We start from the raw sequence: 24,460 nt of genomic DNA on the forward strand, positions 1-24,460 counted from the left end.
CTTTTGTTTTTATAGGGAGGAAAGACACTCTATTTCAGAGATGCCAGCAAAGAAAGAGATCAGCTAGTCACCACTCAGCCTGTCTGAGCTAGTAGGTTTTCACCCCAGCCTTTGACTCCTGAGTCTCACTGATAAATAGAATGATGGAGATTTTTATTAAAAGCTATTATTTTGTGGCAGTGCCATAGCTGATGCCTGCAGGTACAGAATTCCCACCAGGCTTTGGCCAAGCCACTGCCAGAGAATCAGGCCAATAACTTCAGAGCTGCATTTGCTGGCTGAAACAGCGGCAGACTAAAGTACAGCCTCTGTGCTAATGGAAAAACAATGGTAACAAGGGAAAGGTGTAGGAGGAGAGAGAGAGAAGCACCAGCACCACAAATCTCAAAGATGAGGCTAGACCAAAAACTAGAAACAGGGCTCTCAACCTACCCAGTGCTGCAATACTTTAATATAGTTTCTCATGTTGTGGTGACCCCCAGTCACACAATCATTTTCATTGCTACTCTACAGCTATAATTCTGCTACTGTTGTGAATCGTGATGCAAATATCTAATATGCACCCTATCTGATATGTGTCCCCCAAACAGGCCATGACTATTGGGTTGAGAACCACTGTTTTAGAGAGAATTGTTGCCTTTGTTTACACCTTATGTAATCTGCTGGATGAAGATGTTATGGAAGGCAGGTGTCTGGGATGTTAATCCATTGTCTTCTCAGATGACTTTCTGAAAGACATACAGTTTACAAAATCAATTCCCATCTTTTACTGAGGAGCATTTTGTTGTCTGCCAGGCCCAAATCTAGTATTCTGGTCACAGCCTTGCAGTGACTATATATAGTCCCTCTGTTGAAACTGCTCTCTTTCACTGCAGTATGAAAGCACATAGACAACATAGAAATGACTATATATAGCTACATTCTACTAATGCTAGTTTATGTAACTTTTTTATATAACCCTTTTGTTTTTCCTTCATTCTTTGCTTCCTTCCCTCTCTGCTAAACATTCTTATTTTTTTCTCTTCCCTCGTGTGTGTGTGTGTGTGTGTGTGTGTGTGTGTGTCTGTGTGTGTGTACACCTGTATGTATGTCTGTTCCTGGAGATTGAACCCAAAGCTTAGTGTATGCTAGGTGGGGACTTTACCACTGAGCTATATCCTAGTTCTGTCTTTTGAGATGAAGTCTTGATAAGTTGTCCAGGCTGGCCTCAAAGTCACTCTGTAGACGAGGCAGGCATTGAACTTATGATCAAGCCCTGCCTTAGCCTTTTGGGTAGAGATGATTATAGGTCTGTATCACCAGTCTTGCCTAAATTTCATAAATATTCACGTGTCATGAAATATTCTTTTACCTTTTTTTTTTTTTTTAGCTACTTAAAAACTGTAAAAGTCATTCTTAGGTGAAGGGCTTTATAAACTAGAAGCAAAGTGCATTTGCCCATGGGCCACAGACTTAGTCCAAATGCCTCACAATAAACATAGGAAATAGTTGGGCAATGGTAGCCCAAGTCTTTAATCCCAGCACTCAGGAGGCAGAGGCAGCCTGATCTCTTCAAATTCAAGGCCATACTAGTACCTAAAGAGTTAAAAATATCTTTTTCAGGGTCACTTGGGTTTAGTGGCAGGGATAAAAAGAACACTCATGTCCTCTTGACTGCTCTCTGGCCACTTTACACAATTCACCCCTCAGTTTATAATTCTAAGTATAGTTTGGTCAAAACACTGTTGACAAAGCTCACATGAGATAAGCCTTCATAGGTGACTTATACGGTAAGGCTTTTTGTTTAATCTTTTTCCCAATAGAAAAGAGATCATGGTTAAAAGAGGTTTTTTTTTTTTTCCCCATTGAGGTGGTGGATAAAACCACATAACTAGCATTGAACAGTTTGAATTACTTTTGTAATTCATTCAGATAGCTTGTTTGGTGGGCAACTGACTATTAAAAGGAAATCTTTATGTAATGAAATTTAAGAGTTAATTGAGGAAAGAATGATTCTCAGATAGGCAGCTTTCAGAACTAGAAAAGGTTCAGAGAGCTCTCCTCCACAATGTTGGCAGAGAACAAATAAGTTGCATATAATTGGCTTGACTAGTTACAGGTCAGGGTTTGCCTATTTGAACAAGGTCTTATCAGATGGTGGCCTATGATCAGCTAAATCTCATGTGCTTGTGAAGCACTCAAACTCTTCTAGTCCCTAGAAAAATATAGATTCCTATGAGTAGACTTGCAGTTTGTATATGAAATTAGGTTACAGTTACCCTGGGAATTGTGGTATGAAGGCATCTTCTGGTCAAATTTAAGACAAGGTTGTACTTAAGAATGCCATTGTGTTGTTAGCCATTCACCCTCATAGGCTTTAATTTATTCTTTTAGACTGGTTCTGAATATGTATGTAGTCTTGAGCCTTCTGCCAACTGCAGGATTATAGTAGGTGTGTGCCACCATGCCAGCTTATGTGCTTGAATACTTTTGAATACTGACTGGGATAACCTCAGAACCTTCGTGGAAGCCTCAAATATCACTGAGAAATTTTATTAAGATAGAAAATTGACACTGTCCATTCAAAAGATCAGAATGATTTAGGAATAATAACAACACAGAACATTTATTGGCTGCTTTGTTTATGCCACAGATTGTTCTAACTTAAATTTAAAGACAATAAAGTGAAAAATGCCCACTATTATATCCATGTTGTAGTTATAGAAAACAAAGGGAGAGTAAATTATCTGCCCAAATCTGTCAATGGTGGCACACACCTTCAACACCACTCTGGAGGCAGAGGCAGGTGGATCTCTGTGAGTTCCTGGTCAGCTTGGTCTACAGAGTGAGTTCTAGGACAGACCGGACTGTTTCACAGAGAAACTCTGTCTAAACAACAACAATAACAAATTGTTCAAGAGAGAAGTTAGAGCATTATTAAATTTAGGCAGTTGGTCACAAGAACTACATACATGCTTAGAGAATTTTAACAAAAACCAACAAGTGCACAGAGTTGGATAAATGTCAAAACAAAGCAAAATGCTCCTGATAACCAAATTAAATCCCATTTTATAGATGAGGAAATGACTCTTCAAAGTTAATACACATATCCAGTCATATAGGTACTTACTATGTGAATCAAGCTTTTGTCTGCAGTTTCATAGGCACCAACTCATTTAGGATGAGATGTTCTTGAGAGTCTCCAAAATGCTTTGTATGACTAAAACAATTCTAGCCTGATGAGGAATATTTTAAGTTGTGTTACTTTTATTTATGTTGCATTTGTTTAACTCTGTGAAGCTGTGTTACTGTGCCTGTCTGAAACACTGTGATGGTTTAATCAAGAGCTGAACAGCCAATAGTGAAGCAAGAGAGAGAAATAGGCGGACTGGAAGGCAAGCAGAAAGGAGAAATGTGAGGAGAAATCTGAAAGCAAAGGTTCTGGGAACAAGACAGGAAGGAGGACTTCAAGGGCCAGCCACCGAGCCACCCAGCTACACATCCAGACACAGAGTAAGAAGGAAACAAAAGGGATACAGGAATAGAGAAAGATAAAAGCCTCAAGGTCAAAGATAGATGGGATAATTTTTAAAAAGCTGGCAAGAAACAAGCTAAGCTAAGGCCGGTCAGTTATAAGTAATAATAAGACTCCATATGTATTAATTTGGGAGCTGGGTGGTGGGTCTCTCAAAAAGCCAAAGGAGTAAAACATCGTACAACACTAGCCCTTCAACCCCATTCTCGAGGAGCCCATACCAACACTTGGGTCTGTGTTTCTTTCTGAAGGCTGCTTTATTAACACTCGAACTTAGGCCTATATTAAAATATTTTATTAAACCCCACCTGTGCTTCATAAACTGGATAGTCCTGAAATTCTTTTTTGTACCCAAGCTCCAAATTCCGGTTTGGCCTGAAGTTTCTAATCTAAGCAAACTCCTTAGGCTGCTGAGGGTGTCAGCACTGAGCTGTCTGTGTCTCTGCTCTCTCACCTCTGTCAATATTACTGCAACAAAGTTCATACCTATACTCATCCATTTGAAACTTTCTTGAACACTTCGGATTAAGCTTGTGCCAAACATTTGAGATAGAGAGGAACAGAACAGTCTGTGCCTACGAGGGGGAAACCATTCGAGCAGATTTTTGTTAATAATAACACGAAACTGGTGTCAAAACACAATGAGAACTGGATCTCACCCCTGGTGCTTGACAATTCATCTTGAGATTCTTGGGTTCTTTTTCCAAAACTAAGTAGGCTGGGTGGGTCAACATTATTGCCACTATTTAAAAAAAATCTATGTTGTTTATATTTAAAAAAAACATCTTTTAGTATTACTGAATAGCTTAAACCTTTCTTAATTGTCTTGCTTAGTGACTTGGAAATGCGCAGGAATAGCTGAAAGTTTTCAATAGTCCCTTCTACAAAGAGGTGCCTGTGGGGAGCGGTGCATCTTGGGACTTGTAGTCGTACCAGGATCAAGGACGCTGCAACTCCTCCCCGAGCAGTTAGGTTGAACCCTTCCCCAAAAGCACAACTCGGTAACTTTTAGGTAACTTTCGGCTCTCACTGTCTGCGCTAGGATCGGAATCCGAAGGGCTCAAAGGGACCATAGGCTTCTCCTCAAGCCTCAAAGAGGTTGGCCTGTCCTCAGGATGGGGCGGTGCTCTAGGTACTTTGGCGTCTCGGGATTGGCTAACTCTCGACTAGAAAAGGCGTTGCCGCTGTGTGTCCTGTTGGGCTCTCGGGATCTCGGAAGAAGGTCTCGCGATGTTTTGGCGCAAAGGCTGGAGCCGCGTAGCGAGCGGTGGCAGCTGGTGAGGACGGCGGGGCCGCGGCGGCGCAGGGGCCGGTCTGGTGGCAGCAGCGCGTGCCGCGGGGCCTCTCGGGCTGTGTCCCCCGACCCGGCTCGGGCGTTGCGTGCGCTCAGCGCGTCCCCCGGGAGTCCGTCCGGGGCGGATCGGTGAGCGGTCGCCGTGCTTGACCTGGGCATCCGTGACAGGTGCCGAGTAGCGCGGCGCCGCTCCCGCTCCCAGGCCCGCCCCCCTCAGGCCTGGGCCGCCCGGCTCGGGATGAGCCGCGGGCCCCGACCGAGCGTCTGCGGCTTCGGGCGCCTGGCACCGCCGCTCTCCCGCGGCCGCCGCCCCTAGGGGAAGGCGCAGGGTGGTGGCCGAGCACGGGCATGAGCTGGCTGCGGCGGCGTCTGCCGCGGGACTAGGACGCCGCCATGAACCTGCACCAGGTGCTGACCGGCGCCGTGAACCCCGGCGACCACTGCTTCTCGGTGGGCAGCGTCGGCGAGCAGCGCTTCACGGTGAGTGCGGGAGCGAGCCAGCGAGGCCTGGGGCGGGCTGACGCCTGGTTCGCACGGCCGGCCGGCCGGCCTTCGCTCCGGTTAGCGTGCTTTCGGGCTTTCAAAAACGCTAGTCTGACCCCCTGGGGCCAAAGTACCCCTCCCTCCCCCCCCCCCCCGCCGCCACCAAAAAAAAAAAAAAAAAAAAAAAAAAAAAAAAGATAGTTTTACCATGAGTTGGGGTGTGATTTTTCTCAACGCACAGGTCAGAATTGTCGAATTAATTTACACTCAGTAGTTGCGATATGTTTCTCTGTCTCTCTCTGTCTCTGTCTCTCTCTGTCTCTCTCTGTCTCTCTCTCCCTCTCTGCAGTTCTAAGGTCATGTCTTTGTGGTCTTAAAACAGTTGCTGATTATTAAACCAGAGCAAATAATAATATGATGACAACAGCTCCTATTTATTTTTCTTAAAGTTCACTGACAAATAACTTCGCAAAGAAAATATTCTTCATTCATTCCTATCACCCTTTGGGTTACAGAGGTAATGGCCTTAAAAAGTTTTGGGGGGGTGTTCGAGGTAATTATTGACGGTTTCACCATTGTACTTTCAGTGTATCTCCTGTTTGATAAGGACAGGTTAAGATTTAGCCAAAGTGACTTGCTTTTCATTGCTTTTTTCCAGCCATTAGAACCAAGATGCTCTCACATTTCTGGCTTTATCAGTGTAATGACATTTCTATCTTAGTTTAGCTTTTCTAGTAATTTCAAGTCACTAAGTCAGTAATAGACTTGAGATCTTTGTTCTGAATATATTTGTAGTGCTGGTGAGTTTTGCTGCAACTTTTTGATTAAATGTAAAATTCAGTTTTGTACAACTAAAACAGCTTAAGAGATGCCCCAGGCTTAGGAATCTTAATTTCTCGTGTGTGTGTGTGTGTGTGTGTGTGTGTGTGTGTGTGTGTGTGTGTGTGTGTGTGTGTGTGTAGGGGGTTGTTGGACTGAGTAATTCTTAGCCTTTAAAGTGATCCGGGCATTTAACACTTAAACTGTACTTTTAGAGTTGTGTCAACCAAGTTCATTAGAGACCATAACTTCCCAGTGGAGTGGCACATGACACTAGTAGTTGTCAAGATTCCACTTCTTGATGTTTGCCTGAAATCCCTGGGGAAGTGAGGGGAGGAGAGAGGTCTTAGCATATGTCACCCCACAGCTGGACATTGCTATCTGTCCTTACATAAGGGAAGGAAGGACATACAATCTCTCCTTCCAGGTAAAAGATTATAGGGTAGAAGGGCTTTACATTTTCTGCCATCCCCTAGGCTTTATGAGGGCTTTCTCCAAGGCCAATGCTCTGAACTGGTAGAAGGCATTCTGAATGTACATAAGGCTGTGTGGTGCTTCAAAGCGTCTACCATATGATCGTCCACTGGTTGCTTCCATGTTGGTTTTCAGGAGCCAAGGGTTGTGTAGTCACCTTATACTATCATGTAGCTTGTTGTCCAGTATTGTTTTTAAAGTCAGTTTTTCCTAAAGCAAGTGTTAATGACCTTCCTCAAGCTGTTTGCAGATTGCTTCCAGATAAGCTTACAACCAAGTAAGTTGCACACACATTTATTCACACATTAGAGACCTAACACGTATAATATAAATACATTAGTTTGGTGTAAAGATCCCAGCCCTCTTATATTTTGGTGACAGTTTAAAGACTGCAGTCTTTTTTTTTCTTTTTTCTTTTTTGTTCCCTGCAGGCAAAGGCCAGCTGTAGTTCAGCAAGTTTCTTTTCCTTAGTTTCCTTAATAAGTGGGTGTGTGTATATATATATTCATTCTTGAAATTGCCTGTCTTCTCCTTCATGTTGTGAACAGTCTGTTGTTTCCTCCCTTGAGATTTGTTTTTAACCTCTTTTGTTTGAGTGGGGATTGAAAGCTCTGAGGATCAAATCATAGGCCTCTGGCGTTCTAGTCAAGCATTCTACTGAGCTCGCCCTCCCCTACCTTTTGAGTTCTTATCTTTTCAGCAAGAAGAACAAAAATTAATGATAGATTGTATATGAAGACTAAAAATCCCTCTCAATTGCAAGTGTACTTGAGGCAGGGACTTGAGAGATTGCAGTCTCCCCTTGAAGGGTTCCTTCATCCTTTGTGAACATCATGATTTCTCTGAAGATGACCCTGTGTTTGCAATTCTTCCTTTTACACTTTTGCAATAGTTCAGCTATTGAATTGGGGGGGGGGGACTACAAAGAACAAGACTAGCTCCTAAGAAAACAGTTCAAATTGAATTTGAATGCCAATTTTCATATTTTAAAATTCACAATTACTACTGCCATCAAACTAGTCTGGATTTGCCCATAGAAACCAACTAGTAGGCACTGACTAGCTCACTCACACTTTCAGGATGCTTTTGTTATTATTGAGCAGACTCGCCTGGAGTATGTTTCCTCAGTGGCTTCATTGTGAGTACCTGGACAGTGACTGAGGTAGTGGTGATACTTAGTAGTTGAGTCATAACTGGTTTGGTTTCAAGCCTGGTTCTTTATAATTAGGTTGGTTTTCCGTTTGTTTGCTTGATTTTGTTTTAGTTTTAAAAATTTTGTTTTTATTTGTTTTTGTTCCAAGGATCAAACCAATGGGTCTTGGCTATGCTAAGGAATCCTCAACACTATTTTCACCTATTCTTTTGAGGGAAAGCGTTGCCTCACTTACTACCCAGAACTTGTGACCTCCTGTCTGCTGACTAGCTGGGGCCACAGGTCTTTGTCATTAGTTTTTTCCTATCATCTTTGAACGGGACACATGAAATTTTAACTCTTATTAAATTAAGGTTATAATTCACTGTATCTAATTCATAGTACTCTCTAGTAGAAATACTTTACAAATACTGGTTGGCCTGATGAGTGGATAAAGCAGACTTATTGCAGTGCAGTTAAAAATTGTTGGTCTTTTAAAATTGTCCTAACCATTTAGATTTGAAGTAGAGCAGTGGTGGCTCTTGCCTTTAATCCCAATATTTGGGAGGCAGAGGCAAGCAGATCTCTGTGAGTTTGAGGCCAGCCTGGTCTACAGAGGGAGTTCCAGGACTGACTCCATAGCTACTGAGAAACCCTGTCTTGATTAAAAGAAAAAAAATTAAATTTGAAATTTTTTCATAGTCCGTGTGTTACATGTTTTATCACCAACATAAAGTGAGCAACTAGAGGATATAATGGGTACACTGAGCCAAAATTACTTTTCTTTGGTTACATTAATGCTTCCCTCATTTTTTTTATCCATCTTAAGTTCCTTTGGGGGTGGTGTTGGGGAAATGCTCTGTTTATAAGACAAAGTAATTTAAAAAGAGACTGTATGAATTAGAATCTAGATGTCCTAATATTTTGTGTAGAATGCTGACATAAAATACTTTTTCCTTTTGTAATTCATCTATACTTAGTTCTGACAATGTGTTTTAGAAGAAATAAAAAGGGAGTTAATTTATTTTTTAAATTGTTACATTTTATTTATGTGTTTATGTGTCACATATGTAGTAGTCAGAAGACAGCCTGTAGAAGATTGTTCTCTTCATCTGATGATTGAACTCAGGCTTCTTTTGGATTGAATTGAGGTCATCAACTTTGGTAGCAAGTACCTTTACTCTCTGAGCTGTCTTGCTGATTCAAGGAGGTTAATTTTTAAGAGAAAGAAAGATTGTGCTGGTACTTAGGATTGTCTTTCTCTGTGGAGGGAAAAGCAAATATTTTGTAGTTTCAGGCTTTCAATAATATTAGACAACTCAGTTCACTCATGGCTAAATGGATCCAATTATAAATTGAAAAATATAACTATGGTTTTATGCTTTTTGGTTTGTTTTGTTCTTGGTTCCAACTTTCTGTGCCATTAATCATTCTTTTTGTATTTTAGGGTTGCTTTTTGGTGGCACTGTGACTGCAATATTGGGGAAATGGAAAGGTTTTTTGAATGGCATGTGTTTATATAGCGAGGGACATGTGAATCTGTGGGTGGGGAGGTTCTAGAAGGGGAAAATTTGCCTTTGTGTCTATCTGGAAGAAAAGAAAATGTTCATGGGACCTATAATGCCATTCGAAGTAAGTTAGTTGGGCTTTGTTTAAAAATTTTTGGTTTATCAATTATTGTGATTTACAGGAGTAAGTAACTCAATAAAATCATTAAAATAACAATGATTGTCAATATTAGATTTTAGAAAAGAGAATAAACATTAATTATAACATAATCAAACTTAAGTCATTTAACCAGAACATATTCTAGAAAGAATTTTTTTAGGACATTTACCTGATATGGTTGGTTAAAAAAGTTTCATGAAAACAAACTCGTGTCTTAAAGAAATCAGTTTCCAGTTTAGAAGATTGGCTCTTACAATTTTGGATACATTTTGAAGTTTAGCATACTCCAGATTACTGGACTCAGGTCTTCCTGTGCATTGTATCCTGTTTACTCTGAGTTAGTAATTTAGTATTACCTGTACCCAACTGGAGGGCTTTCAGCTGTGAACCTTTCTTGTTAGGAGCAAAGCATTCTAATTATAGGTTTTTTGTTTTGTTTTTGTTTTTGTTTTTGAGACAGGATTTTACTAGATAGCTCAGACTGACCTCTTAACCTCAGCTACCTAACCACTGGGATTATTATATATGCTATTTTCCTGGCTTGATTAGAGATCTGACAGAAGTAGTTGGTATGACATATGTGATACATGAATATTTTGTGAGCACACTGTTGTTGCTATTATTTGTTTACAGTGCTGGGTATTGAAGCCAGGACCAGAAGCATTCTATATACACACTTTGTCATTGAACTCCATTTGGTGACCCTCCATATTATGGTCAGATCACCATTAAGTGAGTTTTTGTGAATAATTTATTTCAGACAAGTCTGTTAAAACTAGTGTTTAAATTTTGTTGACTTTTTTGGTTTTGTTTTTGTTCTTTTTAGGACATAACCATAGCTGTCCTGGAACTCACTGTGTAGACCAGCCTGGCCTTGAACTCACAAAGATCTCCTGCCTCTGATGAGATTGAAAGTATGCACCACTGTGTTGGCTTTTGTTGTTATTTTTGAAATAGGGTCTTATTATGTAGCTCAGGCTATCATCTCGTTCACTAGGTAGCCAGGGGCTGACACTGGATTTAGATCCCTTCTCAGCCTCACTAGTGCTGGGTTTGTTAAGGGAATGTACTAGCAGGCCTGGCTCACAGTCCATTTTAAATAATAAATACTTTCATGTTTATCACCCTGACAGGCAATATAAGTTCCAAAGGTTGAATTAATTTTAAATATTGATAAAACTACTTAGGTGACTTTCAGATTGTGTGTGTGTGTGTGTGTTAATTCTATCCCCTTTTTAGCATACATACTTAAAGACTCAAAAAATACAAAACAAAAACTGTCTCCAAATTAAAGAACATGGCATTTTTCCACTTTCCATAAACTTTGGAAAACATTAAGCAATATTTTTGGCATAGAACTTGAAGAACATATATATGTGAATGAGAGAAATTAATGCAGGGTGAAGCCAGGGCTTATTGTATACAAGGGCCTGCTCTACCTCTCATTACTCTTTCTGCTTTTGTATTTTCCAGCAGTTGATTTCTGATAGTGGAATTCATATCACTTCAGTGCTAAAGAATGTGGAACCAAACCTTGAACCTTGTCATTATTATTTAGCATGGTTATTTTTAGACATTTTCATCTCATAATTTAGATAATTTGGCATGAGTTAATTTAATAATAGTCTTTGTTGTCGACCATTTTTATATTTCTTGAACCTTCTTATATTCTTGAGTCTAATCAAATCCAGCACACTCTGTCTTATCTTTGTTCCTTTTTGTATCTCTGTTCCTGGTTCGTGATCATTCCTAAATAATACATATAGGACTGGAAAATGCAATCATTTTTACCAACTTTAGATGGGACCTCAAAACCTTCCCAAGCACCTGTCCACCCAGGTTCATTTTTGTTTTATATCATGAAACCTCCCAGCCCAACATTCTGTTACTCATGTATCAGTATCTTTTTTTTTTTTTTTTTTTTTGTCTTTGTACAATGAATGATATACTCTGTCCTGTGTGTCCCAGATTAATCCCTTTCCCTATGCTGTGGGTTTTATTTTTTCATTCTATTGGGGCCTTGGTCCTATATTGTCTACATTCTTTTTTTTTTTTTTAATGGAATTTCCAAGACATGCTTAAAATATTTGTCTTAAAAAACACAGGCTTTCTAGAAGCCTGTGTCTCCTTAGTAGTCACAAGTGTCTTCTGTGTGTTGCTTTTTCTTTGGTGTTGTCAATTCACCATTATCTTGTTTTCCCTTAAGCTTAGTTATAACTCACTTCTTCATTCCTCTTCTCTTCCTTTTCTTCTACTTAACTCTCCATGTTCTTTCAGGATGATTTGTCCTTGGTCTTCTGTAGGGTGTATACTGCCTCTAGTGGTAAGATCCCTCTCTTAGAATTTCAAACTATGTACGATTCTTGGATTTTTCATTTGAAGGTGCCACAAATACTCGAATTCATTGTTTAGACTCAGTTTCGCCTATTGGTGTATCTTACAACCTCTTACAAGCTCTTTCTCACCTTGTTTTGTTTTTTCCGGATTTTATTACTGAGAACATTGTATTATTCCGTTGAAACCTCAGGTTTATGTAGATATTAAAAACAATAAAGTTTGAAAAACTCTTTCAAATCTTTTTTATATTTATTTTTTTATTTTTATTTTACATATCGATCCCAGTTCCCTCTCCCTCCCACCTTCTCCTGTCCCCCACCACCCTCCTCTCCCACCCACATTTAGGGTGATTCCCTCCAGCAGGGGTCATCTACATCTGTCAAGTCATTTGGAGTAGGGACTGAGACTTCTCTCTTGTCTCTAGGTTAAGAGAGTATCCCTCCATGGGGAATGTGCCCCCAAAGTCCTTTTGTGCACCAGGGATACATCCTGGTTCTCCTGTCTGAGGTCCCTTAGACTGCACAGTCCTTCTGTCTGAGACCCATATTCAGGGGGATCTGAGTCAGTCCCATGCTGGATTCCCAGCTATCAGTCTTGGGGCCCATTAGCTCCTCCTTGTTCAGGTCAGCTGCCTCTATGTGTTTCTGCAGCCTGGTCTTGTCTTCCCTCTCTGCATCTGGATTCCATTTCGGCTCAGTGTTTAGTTGTGGGTGTTTGCTTCTGTTTCTATCAGCTACTAGATGAGGACTCCATGATGGTGGATAAGTTAGTCATCCATCTCATTATCAGGGAAGGGCATTTATGGTAGCCTTTCCACTGTTGCTCATATTGTTAGCTGGGGTCAGTCTTGTAGGTCTCCAGACATTTCTCTAGGTTCAGTTTTCTCTTCAAACCTATAATGGCTCCCTCTTTTGCGCTCTCTCTCTCTCTCTCTCTCTCTCTCTCTCTCTCTATCTCTTTCTCTCTCTCATCTATTCCTCATCTGACTCAAACTTCCTAGTCCCACATGCTTTCCTCTCCTCCACCTCTTTCTCCTAGTTCCCTCTCCACTCACTGCTCCCCCTACTACCCATATGCTCTGGAGATCTTGTCCCTTTCCCCTTCTGTGAGGGACATGTTATGAATCTTTTAGATTCCTCCTTGTATCCTAGTTCCTCTGATGGTGTGAATTATAGGCTGGTGTTCCTTTGCTCTAGGTCTAAAATCCATATAGGAGAGACTACATACCGTGTTCCTCTTTTTGTCACTGGGTTACCTCATTCAGGATGGTTTCTTCAAGTGCCATCCACTTGACTGCGAATTTCAAGATTCCATTGTTTTTTTCCGCAGAGTAATATTCCATTGTATAAATGTGCCATATCTTCTTTAACCATTCTTCAGTTGAGGGGCATCTAGGTTGCTTCCAGATGTTTGCTATTACAAATAATGCTGCTATGAACATAGTTGAGCACTTGTCTTTGTTGCATGGACACGGATCATTTGTATATGCCTAAGAGGAGGATTGTGTGGTCCTGTGGTAGACTGATACCCATTTTCCTGAGGAACCGCCATACTGATCTCCAAAATGGCTGTATGAGTTTGCACTCCCACCAGCAGTGGAGGAGTGTTCCCCTTTCTCCACATCCTCTCCAACATAAATCATCATTGGTGTTTCTAATTTTAGCCATTCTGACAGGAATAAGATGGCATCTCAAAGTTGTTTTGATTTGCATTTCCCTAATAGCTAAGGATGTTGAGCACTTTCTTAAGTGTCATTCAGCCTTTTTGATTTTGTCTTTTGAGAATCCTTTCTTCAGTTCTGTACCCCATTTTTAATAGGGGTATTTGGTGTTTTGTTGACTAGTTTATTGAGTTCTTTGTATATTTTGGAGATCATCCCTCTGTCAGATGTAGGGTTGGTGAAGATCTTTTCCCAGTCTGTAGGCTGCCGTTTGGTCTTGTCCACTGTGTCCTTTGCCTTACAAAAGCTTCTCAGTTTGAGGAGGTCCCATTTATTGTCGATATCAGTGTCTGTGCTCCTGGAGTTATGTCCAGGAAGCAGTCTCCTGTACCATTTTGTTCAAGGGTACCTCCCACTTTCTCTTCTAAGAGGTTCAGTGTGGCTGGATTTATGTTGAGGTCTTTGATCCATTTGGACTTGAGTTTTGTGCATGGCGATAGGCATGGGTCTATCTGCAGTCTTCTACACACCATCATCCAGTTGTGCCAGCACCATTTGTTGAAGCTGCTATCCTCCTCCCATTGTATACTTTTAGCTGTTTTGTGAAAAATCAGGAGTTCATAGGTGTGTGGGTTAATATCAGGATTTTCGATTCCATTTGTCTACTTGTCTATTTTAGTGCCAATACCAGGCTGTATTTAGAACTATATCTCTGTAGTAGAGCTTAAAGTCGGGGATGGTGATGTCTCCTGAAATTCCTTTATTGTACAGGGTTGTTTTTGCTATCCTGGGTCTTTTGTTTTTCCATATAAAGTTGATTATTATTCTTTCAAGGTCAGTGGAGAATTGTGGTGGGATTTTAATGGGGATTGCATTGAATCTGTAGATTACTTTTGGCAAGATTGCCATTTTTACTATGTTTATCCTACTTATCCAAGAACATAGGAGATCTTTCCATTTTCTGGTATCTTCTTTAATTTCTTTCTTTAAAGACACAAAGTTCTTAATATATAGGTTGTTCACTTGTTTGGTAAGTGTTACACCAAGATACTTTATGTTGTTTGTGGCTATTGTAAAGGGTGATGTTTCTCTGATTTCTTTCTCAGCCCCTTTGTCGACCAAATAAAGTAGGGCTACTGATTTTCTTGAGTTTATCTTGTATCCTGCTAGTTTGCTGAAGGTGTTTATCAGCTGTAGGAGTTCCCTGGTAGGGTTTATTGGGTCACTTATGTAAACTATCATATCATCTGCAAATAGAGACAGTTTGACTTCTTCCTTTCCAATTTGGATCCCCTTGATCTCCTTTTGTTTCTTATAGCTTTAGCTAGAACTTCCAGTACGATACTGAAGAGATATGGAGAGAGAGGGCAGCCTTGTCTTGTTCCTGATTTTAAAGGAATCGTCTTAAGCTTCTCTCCATTCAGTTTGATGTTGGCAGTTGGTTTACTGTGTATTGCTTTTATTATGTTTAGGTATGTTTCTGTTATCCCTGACCTCTCCAATACCTTTATCATGAAAGGGTGTTGAATTTTGTCGAAGGCTTTTTCCGCATCTAGGGAGATAATCATATGGTTTTTCTTTCTTTTTTTTAATTTTATTTAATTTTATATAACAGTCCAATTAAATGAAAACAAACATTTATACACAATATTTGGGAATTTGGGTGTCGTTCTTTCCAAACTACTTCCTGCTGGTAAGGGGCGCTGTCTTGGGGGATTCGAAAAAGATTCAGATATCCTGGCTGTAGTCTGTAGGGCTGTTTTGTCCAGCTGTTTTGAATGTAGGATCAGCTTGTACTCTGTTTCAGGCGGTCTGGCGTGATCAAACCACATTAGTCTGGAAGGAATCCACATCTTTTCATTTTCTGTGGAAACAAAAATAGAAATCCTTTTCCCCAGTAACTTGTCCTTCAACTCAGGCCAATAGCCGGCGGAGGAGCTCATATGGTTTTTCTTTTTCAGTTTGTTTATATGGTGATTCACATTGATAGATTTTCGTATATTAAACCATCCCTGCAAACCAGGGATGAAGCCTACTTGGTCATGGTGGATGATTTCTCTGATGTATTCTTCAATTCGGTTTGCCAGTATTTTATTGAGTATTTTTGCATCGATGTTCATCAGGGATATTGATCTGTAGTTTTCTTTCTTAGTTGTGTCTTTGTGAGGCTTGGTTACCAAGGTTATTGTGGCCTCGTAAAAAGAGTTTGGCAAAGAACCTTCTGTTTCTATTGCGTGGAACAATTTGAGGAGTATTGGTATTAGTTCTTCCTTGAATGTCTGGTAGAATTCTCCACTGAAGCCATCTGGCACTGGGTTTTTTTAGTTGAAATCTTTTGATGACTGCTTTTGTTTCATTGTTATAGGTCTATTTTAGTTGTTTGTCTGTTCTTGATTTAATTTTGGTAAGTGACAGATATCCAGAAATGTTTCTATATCCTTTCAATTTTCAAATTTTGTGGTGTATAGGTTTTCAAAGTATGATCTGAAAACTGTCTGGATTTCCTTAGTGTCTGTTGTTATGTACCCCTTTTTAGTTCTGATTTTGTTAATTTGTATGTTTTCTCTCTGCTTTTTGGTTAGTTCGGATAAAGGTTTGGCTATCTTGTTGATTTTTGTCAAAAAAAAAAAAAAAACTCTTTGTTGCATTGATCTTTTTTTTTTTTTTTTGGTATTGTTTTCATGGTTTCTACTTTATTGATTTCAACCCTCAAATTGATTATTTCCTGGTGTCTACTCCTCCGATGTGAGTTTGCTTCTTTTTGTTCTAAGGCTTTCAGTTGTGCTGTTAATTCTCTAATGTGATTATCCTCTGTTTTCTTCATATGGGCACTTAGTGCATTGAACTTCCCTGGTAACACTGCTCTCAAGGTGTCCCATAAGTTTGGGTATGTTGTGTCCTCATTCTCGTTAAATTTTAGGAAATCCTTAATTTCTTTCTTTATTTCTTCTTGGACCCAGGTGTGGTGCAATTGCGCATTGTTCAGTTTCCATGAGTTTGTAGGGTTTCTGCGATTTGTGTTGTTGAATTCCAACTTTAAAGCATGTGGTCTGATAAGATACAGAGGACTATTCCAATTCTCTTGTATCTGTTGAGGTTTGTTATGCCACCTAGTATGTGGTCGATTTTAGAGAAGGCTCCATGTGGAGCAGAGAAGAAGGTATATTCTTTTGTGTTTGGATGGAATGTTCTATAGATGTCTGTTAAACCCAGTTGAGACATTAACTTCTGTCAGTTCTTTTGTTTCTTTGTTGAGTTTCTGACTGGTGGTCCTGTCTCACTGTGAGAGTGGGGTGTTGAAGTTTCCCACTAGAAGTGCGTGAAGCTTTATGTGAGCTTTGAGTTTTAGTAGCGTTTGTTTTATGAATGTGGGTGCCTTTGTATTTGGGGGAAAGATGTTTAGAATTGAGACTTTGTGCTGATGGATTTCTCCTGCGATGAATATGAAATGGCCATTTCCATCTCTTGTGATTAATTTTTGTTTGAAGTCTAACTTGGTAGAAATTAGGATAGCCACACCTGCTTGCTTCTTGGGTCCATTTAATTGGAAGATCTTTTCCCAACCCTTTACCCTGAGGTAATGTCTGTTTTTGAAGCTTAGATGTGTTTCTTGTATGCAGCAGAAGGATGGATTCTGCCTTGGTATCCATTCTGTGAGCCTGTCTTTTTATAGGTGAGTTAAGACCATTAATGTTGAGGGGAAGTAAGAACTATTGATTGTTAATGCTTGTTTTTTTTAGATTTGTTGTTGACTGTGGTATTGTGAATATATTTGCCCTGCTCTACCCTTGGGTTCTGGTGAAGTGGGATTATTTATTGCGTATGTCTTTGTGAGCATAGTTAACTTTCTTGGATTGGAGTTTTCCTTCCAATACTTTCTGTAGGGCTGGATTTGTAGATATGTATTGTGGAAATCTGGCTTTGTCATTAAATATCTTGTGTTCTCCATCTATAGTGATTGAGAGTTTTGCTGGGTACAGTAGCCTGGGCTGGCATCTGTGGACTCTTAGTACTTGTAGAACAAGAACCTTCTGGCCTTCAGGGTTTCCATGGAGAAGTCAGGTGTAATTTTGATAGGTCTGCCTTTATATTTTACCTGGCCTTTTTCCTTTGCTGCTGTTAATATTCTTTCTTTATTCTGTGTTAGGTGTTTTGATTATTATGTGTTGAGGGGTCTTTTTTCTTTGGTCCAGTCTATTTGGTGTTCGGTATGCTTCCTGTGCTTTCATAGGCATCTCCTTCTTCAGATTGGGAAAGTTTTCTTCAATGTTTTTGTTTAATATGTGTTCTGCACTTTGAGCTGAGCTTCTTCACCTTTCTCTATGCCTATTATTCTTAGGTTTGGCCTTTTCACTGTGTCCTACATTTCCTGGATGTTTTGTGTTAAGGATTTGTTGGATTTACAATTTTCTTTGGTCGATGAATCTATTTCCTCTAGTTTATCTTCTGTGCCTGAGATTCTCTCTACCATCTCTTGTATTCTGTTGGTCATGCTTGTGTCTGTAGTTTCATATGGTTTCCCCAGTTTTTCTATTTCCAGTATTCCTTCTGTTTGTGTTTTCTTAATTGTCTCTCTTTCAGTTTTCAAATCTTGAACCATTTCCTTTACCTGTTTAATTGTTTTTTTCTTGGCTGTCTGTACTTTCTTTAAGAAATTTGTTCATTTCTTCCAATTTTTTTGTTTGTTTTATCTCCCATTTCTGTAAGGGATTTTCTCACATCATCTTTGAGGGCCTCTATCATTTTTATGAAGATAATTTTTAAGTTGTTCTCTTCTGCTTCATCTGCTTTGTGGTGTTCAGGTCCAGTTGGTGTAGAGCCCCTAGATTCTGATGGTGTCGTGCTTGTCTTTTTCTTGTTAGATGTTTTTCTTGTATTGCTGTCTTCCCATTGCTTCTTCCAGTAGGTGCAGGTGGGGTCTCTCTCTCTCTCTCTCTCTCTCTCTTTCTCTCTCTCTCTCTCTCTCTCTCTCTCTGTGGTACTCCCCTGGTGGGCTTAGGTGGGTCAGGAGTTTGATGTCTGTAGCTCTGAGTGGTTTTAGCTCTCTAGGAGGTCTCTCCACAGGCAGGGGCCTGGAGATGGGTGTCAAAGTTCCAGCAGGCAGGGACTCAGTATGATCTTGATTGTATAGGTGGATCTCTGGGAGGGGCAGGCTCTTGGGGGGAGGGGTGTGTATCAGAGTACCAGGAGTGCTCTTGGTGGGGACTGGACACAGGGGGGAGCAAGATTCGGGGCCAATCCAGGGAGTTCCCACAGAAGGGTGTTTGTGGGGTGATTCAACCAGAATTGGTCCCAGACTGATCTGCAGCAGAGGCCTGGTGATAGGGGACAAACATCTGGCAGATAGGGACTCAGGATGTTCTTGGGTGTATAGGGGGAATCTAGCCAGGGCCTGCCACTCCCTAGCTGAGGTAGCAGAGGCCTGGTGATGGGGGTCCCAGCAGTCAGGGACTCAGGATGGTCCTGCTTGGATAGGCTGGTCTCTGGGAGGGCCCAGGAACCTCCCACCTTTTTTTGTTTGTTTTCCCATATCATTCCTTGAGAATAGTTCTATCATTCACTACCCAGTGAGAAAACAGAAAAAGGCCCACCCAAAGTGTTCCCCTCAGCCTTGCTGCTCTCTCTCTCTCTCTCTCTCTCTCTCTCTCTCTCTCTCTCTCGTGTGTGTGTGTGTGTGTGTGTGTGTGTGTGTGTGTGTGTGTGTGTGTGTGTGTGTGTGTGTGTGAGATTCAGGCTGGCCTTGAATTCTATATGTAGTTGAGGATGACCTTAAAATTTAATTCTGCCTCTACTTCCCAAGTCTCTCTCTCGCTCTTTCTCTGTCTGCCTGCCTGCCTGTCTGTCTTCCTGTGTACTGGGATTGAGAATATGTGTGCTGCCACCACTTGGCTCCCATCTGTTTTTCTTAAGCTATAGGCTTGATAGAATCCTCAGCACCCCCTCCTCCAACACTTTCCTAAGTCCTGTAGAGTCTACCTCCTAAATAATTTTCAGACCTCTTATCTTTGTTCTTACTACCTTAGTGAAATAGCCTTTTAATATCTGTCTTTTTATGCAGTCATGTTTATCTTCAGTTTAACACTGCCAGAGCAGAAGGCACATTCAGATAAGTGTGATCTCTTCAGATATATATATATTTTAGTCTATTGCCTGTAGAACCTGCCTTCTTAAGCTTTAGCTGTATTATTTATGTTATTCTCAATTTGTGCATTAGGAATCCTAAATACTTTCTCTTATGTCCAAGCATTTTTACACATTCTCCAAGCAACTTTTCAACTCCTGCTTTTGCAAAAAGACCTTAGTATTTAGCTAACTTCTCATTCCTAAAGCCTTAAAGTAGAAGTCTCTAGTCAGATTAGCTGTTCCTCCTTTGTTTATTTTGAGTCAGGGTTTGTACATAGATCTGGGTGTCCTGGTACTCATTATGTAGATCAGGCTGTCCTCAAACTCACAGAGATTCATCTGCCTCTGCCTCCCAAGTGCTGGGATTAAAGGCATTCACCATCACCACCCAGCGATGTTTTTTTTTTTTTTTTAAACTATAGCCTAGTTCTTTATTTCTAGGATCTATGATATCCTGTGTCTCCTACATCCCAAGCAGCTAGAGAGGTATAGAGTAGTAAATACAATGAGAACAAGTGGTACAGAGAGAGTGTGGGATGGTCAGCTGCTCTAAAGACTAAGCACATTATGGGCATCACCACACCAATGCAGGTGGTCCTAAGAAATCTAAGAAAGCATTCAGATTAGTCTAAATAATGTTTTATTTTAAATTTTGTGTTTGAGCTGCTAACTTGAGTTTTACCAGAAATCAATGAAGTTTGGTTTATTCTTAGGACAGAATGTCCATCAATTTCTGAAATTTCTCTAAGTGTACTTCTGCTCTTTTATGCTGTGTATTTTATTTAAAATGGCTTTCTCAAAATTAAGGATTATAAAATGAAGGTATCAGTAAACTGAAAAATATTAGACAAGATGCTGTATATTTTCTTCATCAAATATTCAGTCAAGGTTTTTTTTGCATAAAAACCAAGCATATCCATCTCACTAATACAAATTTGCTTTTACCTTTTATAAATGTTTATAAATGTTAAGATTCAAATAATTGTTTTAAAACATTATTGTTAAGTGTTTGATTTTTGTACCTATTTTATATATCTGTGTACCTTGGGACATGTAATAATTTCTAAGTTGGAAAAAGTTTTAAAAAGCCCTGAGGTAGACAAAGACCAAGAAAATAAAAGTCAGATAAGTAACCTTGAGATAGAAAAAGTAACAGAAGGAAGGGCAGTGTAAGGTCAGGAAAGGAAACAGTCAAAGTGCCTGAGATGAGCTTGTAGAAGGATAGTCAGTTCGGGTACTGCCCTGGTAAGGAGTTGAGGCTTTTATTGAAAGTGTAGTGAGAAACTTTAAAATTTAAGCATTTAAGCAGGGATTATAACTTAATGTATAAACATCTTTAGAAGTCGGTTTGGTTTGAAAACAAACAAGGATGTAAGCAATTGGATTGCTAACAGAAAGGCAGACAGATGATGAAGTTACAAACAGGGATGTTAACATTCAGTGAAAATGGAAGAAATGCATGTGATTGCTTTCAGATGGGGCTGATTTGAAGTAGATTTACATATAGGAAGAAATACATATTATTTTAATAAAGGATGTTACAGAGGCAATTAAAATATATGTGTTTTAAAAATATTTAATGTTTACTATATATTTTCTTGAAATGTGTATAATTTTTATTTTACTTTTTTAGGCCTATGCATCTGGATGTGACATTGTAATACTGGGAAGTAATTTTGAAAGATTACAGATCATCCCAGGCGCTAAGCATGGAAATATTCAAGTGGGATGTGTAGACTGTTCAATGCAACAAGGCAAGGTTTGTAATCTTGTGGTAACATGTAGATGCGTTTTAAGTATAGTATGTCAGAAATACATGTTTCTTATTCATTTAAGACCTTTCTAAGGATAAAGCTATATATTTCTTTGACTCTCTAAGGTGCATTTTTGGAGTGTCAGAAATTCTGATGATGATCTTTTGTTGTTTTAAAGTACCTATCAATTGATGCCCAAAGAGCATTTTGGATTACCTGCACCTGGACTTAACAGTTGGTTGTGAGCTGCTTAACTGGGTTCTGTAATAAGTAGGTCCTTTGCAATAGTAGCAAGTACTCTTAATCAATGGGCCATCCCTTCAGCCCATTCTTGATTTTTGAGACAAGGTAACATTGTAATCCAGCTTGTCCTAGAACTCACAATGTAATCCAGACTGGCCTTGAACTCACAGCAATCCCATTGTCTGTTTCTTGAATGTTGAAATTACAGGCATGAACTATCACATTCAGTTAGGAATTCTATAATTTTATGATGTAACATAATCTTTTCTACTAATTGAGATAAAAGCATAATGCTTTTTACCTGTAAGCATGGAAAAGAAAATCAAGGCTTGGTGGTAGTGACACATGCCTTTAATCCCAGTTCGTGGGAGGTAGAGGCAGTTGGATCTCTCGAGTTCAAGGGCAACTTGGTCTACAAAGTGAGTTCTAAGACAGCTAATGATGTTCAGAGAAACCCTGCCTCAAAAAACAAACAAATAAAAAACATCAATATAAAACAAAGTCTCCTGAGAGATTAGCATTCTTAAAAAGGAAAACAATAACATTTTTAAAAGAGAAATCATTTGGTAGACATTCTTTGTATGCAAATATTTTTCTAGTAACTTCTGGAAAACATTGAAAGAATACATACACTACTAAAATCTGGAATTTTTTGTTAATTGTTAGGCCTAAGAAAAACTTCTAGGACTTCTATTTGCATATGAAAAGTAAAAATATTAAGTTGAAAGTAAAATAATTACAGCAAATAAAAAAGAAACAACATCTAGTACTTGTTGATTATTTTAGCTATAGTTGTGTGGAGTGTCCTGCTAGGAGTCATACCAGGCAACATACATACCTTGAAATAACACCAAATAAGTATAGAATATTAGGCTTATTTATTTATTTATTTATTTTGAGACAGGATCTGGCTAGCATGCGACTTGTTATGTAGAACATGCAGGCCTTGAATTCATAGCTCTGTCTGCGTTTTTGTTCTGGGATTAAAGGCATGCACCAGCATGTTAGGGACCCACCTAATAATAGTTTGATAAAAGGTGTTTCTGTTTCAGTCTTTACCTGTTTGTTGTACTGTTATTGTCTTTTATCACTGTATAGCCTTTTTTTTTTCAATATAATTACAAATGTCTCTCATATGTCTGCCACTTGTGTAGACCTTAACAGAGCTGCATTCATGACTGCTCTTTAGAATTCTAAAATTCAGAGAGGTAGTTTTGTTATTGTTTCATTTTGTATTTTGCTTTTCATGCTTTTAGTGTTTGCTCTGTACTTCTCTAATCTCTTGTTACTATTAAAAACTTACTTAAATCTTATTCAGATTCATAGAGCTAATTAATGTTGGAAATGTGGTAGCTTCCAGCAGGAGATTTTTTTAAAATGAAGATTCACTGAGTTATATGGTTGTCTAGGTTAGTATGAAGTCATTTGGTTTTATGATCAAAATAAAAATAGAGGTCAGTTTCCTTTTTAACAGATAACAAAGCCTTTCTTAAAGTATGAAGAAGCCAGTCAGGATGGCACATACCTGTAGTCCCAGCTACTCTGGAGGCTGAAGTAGGAGGATTTCTTGAGTCCAGGAGCTCTGGGCTGTAGCATGCCGAGCCCATCTTGTATCTGTACTAGGGTTGACATCATATAGTGGCTTCCTGGGAGTAGGAGACCACACAGTTGCCTAAGGAAAGGTGACTAGGTCCTTAAAGTGTCAGGAAGAAAATTTTTAGGGTCTGGTGGTAAGGTACTTCTGTCTTTAAGGAAGAGAATACTACTTGACATCAGCACCAGTATTTTATCAACATATTTTCTTTGTATTCACCAAATTATTCTGAGAAATCATATATATGCATATTTTGTTTATCAGATTGAGCTATTTTTAACTTCTCATTACCTTGCAAAATTTCAAGTTGTTCACATTGGCAGGAATCATTGTGTAATATGGCTCCAACCTATCTGTTTTAGTCTTATGTTCATCATTCTGTTATAAAGAATGTTTCCAGCTAGTTTGGTCATGAGTCATCTGCAAATATCTGTTGCTTCTTTTAATCTTTATAACTGTGTTCATAATATGCCTTCATTTAAAATTGAATGAATACTTACTTGTATTTTCAAAACCAAATCATGCTTAGAGTCCAGGATTTTTTTAGCTCATCGTGGTAATGCTGATTTGTGTATTCTACAAATTCAGTTCAGTTCATTTAAAATATTTGTTTTAAAATTTTGTATATATAATATCTTCAACTCTTAGTCCCCTGCCATTAGACTATATTATTCTTTTATGTATTTCTGTTGTTTACCTGGTAGCTGGCTTAGAACTCTCTGTAGACCAGACTGACCTTGAACTCACAGATACCAGCTCACCTCTGCCTCTGGAGGGCAGCTATCTACTGTACTTATGTATTTATTTTTTTTTTTAATCTGTTTGGTTTAATTTTTGTCTTGTTTTTGAGATAGTCTCACCTATGTATCCAAGGCTGATCCGTAAGCTGTGATCCTTCTACCTTAGCCTTTCCAAATTCTGAAATTATAGATTTCTGCCACCATGTCTAACTGATTTCTGATATTTTGATGGGGTTCATTATGCCCATTTTAGTTGATTATTTAAAGAGTAAATTTAAGAAAGAATTAAGCATGTAACTCAGTCACAGGTACATACACAGAGCCCTGGGTTCAAGTCATGTATCCCTGTCAAAAAATTAAGAAAGAAGAAAATTAAAAAAAAAAAAAAGGTTAAAAATTGTACTTCAGGGAATTGATTAAGAATAGATCTTAGCCCTGTAGCCAGGCCTTGGCTAGAGGTGAGTCTGGGACCAATTCCGGTGGACTCTCCCCTACACCCTCCTCCCGGAACTCCCTGGGTTGGCCCCAGATCCCCCTGCTCCTGTGTCCTGTCCCCATCCAGAGCACTCTTGGAGCTCTGATACACCCCCACTGACCCCCACCAAGAGCCTGCCCTCCCCCTACC

At 39.4% G+C, this 24,460-nt stretch overlaps 1 protein-coding gene across 5 annotated transcripts in view; it reads left to right on the top strand.

The window, feature by feature from the left end:
- The first annotated feature begins 4,909 nt into the window (after window positions 1-4,909).
- Window positions 4,910-24,460, top strand: part of Dmxl1 (Dmx like 1) — a 135,517-nt gene continuing 115,966 nt past the window's right edge. For all 5 annotated transcript variants that reach the window (XM_051200966.1, XM_051200968.1, XM_051200967.1 and 2 more), the window contains exons 1-2: window positions 4,910-5,288; window positions 21,138-21,263. In XM_051200966.1, coding sequence (XP_051056923.1) covers window positions 5,202-5,288; window positions 21,138-21,263 — 213 coding nt within the window. In that variant the 5' untranslated portion in view covers window positions 4,910-5,201. The remainder of the gene's footprint in view (window positions 5,289-21,137; window positions 21,264-24,460) is intronic.

The sequence above is a fragment of the Phodopus roborovskii genome, unplaced genomic scaffold (genome assembly GCF_943737965.1).
Source record: "Phodopus roborovskii unplaced genomic scaffold, PHOROB, whole genome shotgun sequence".
Classification (NCBI taxonomy): domain Eukaryota; kingdom Metazoa; phylum Chordata; class Mammalia; order Rodentia; family Cricetidae; genus Phodopus; species Phodopus roborovskii.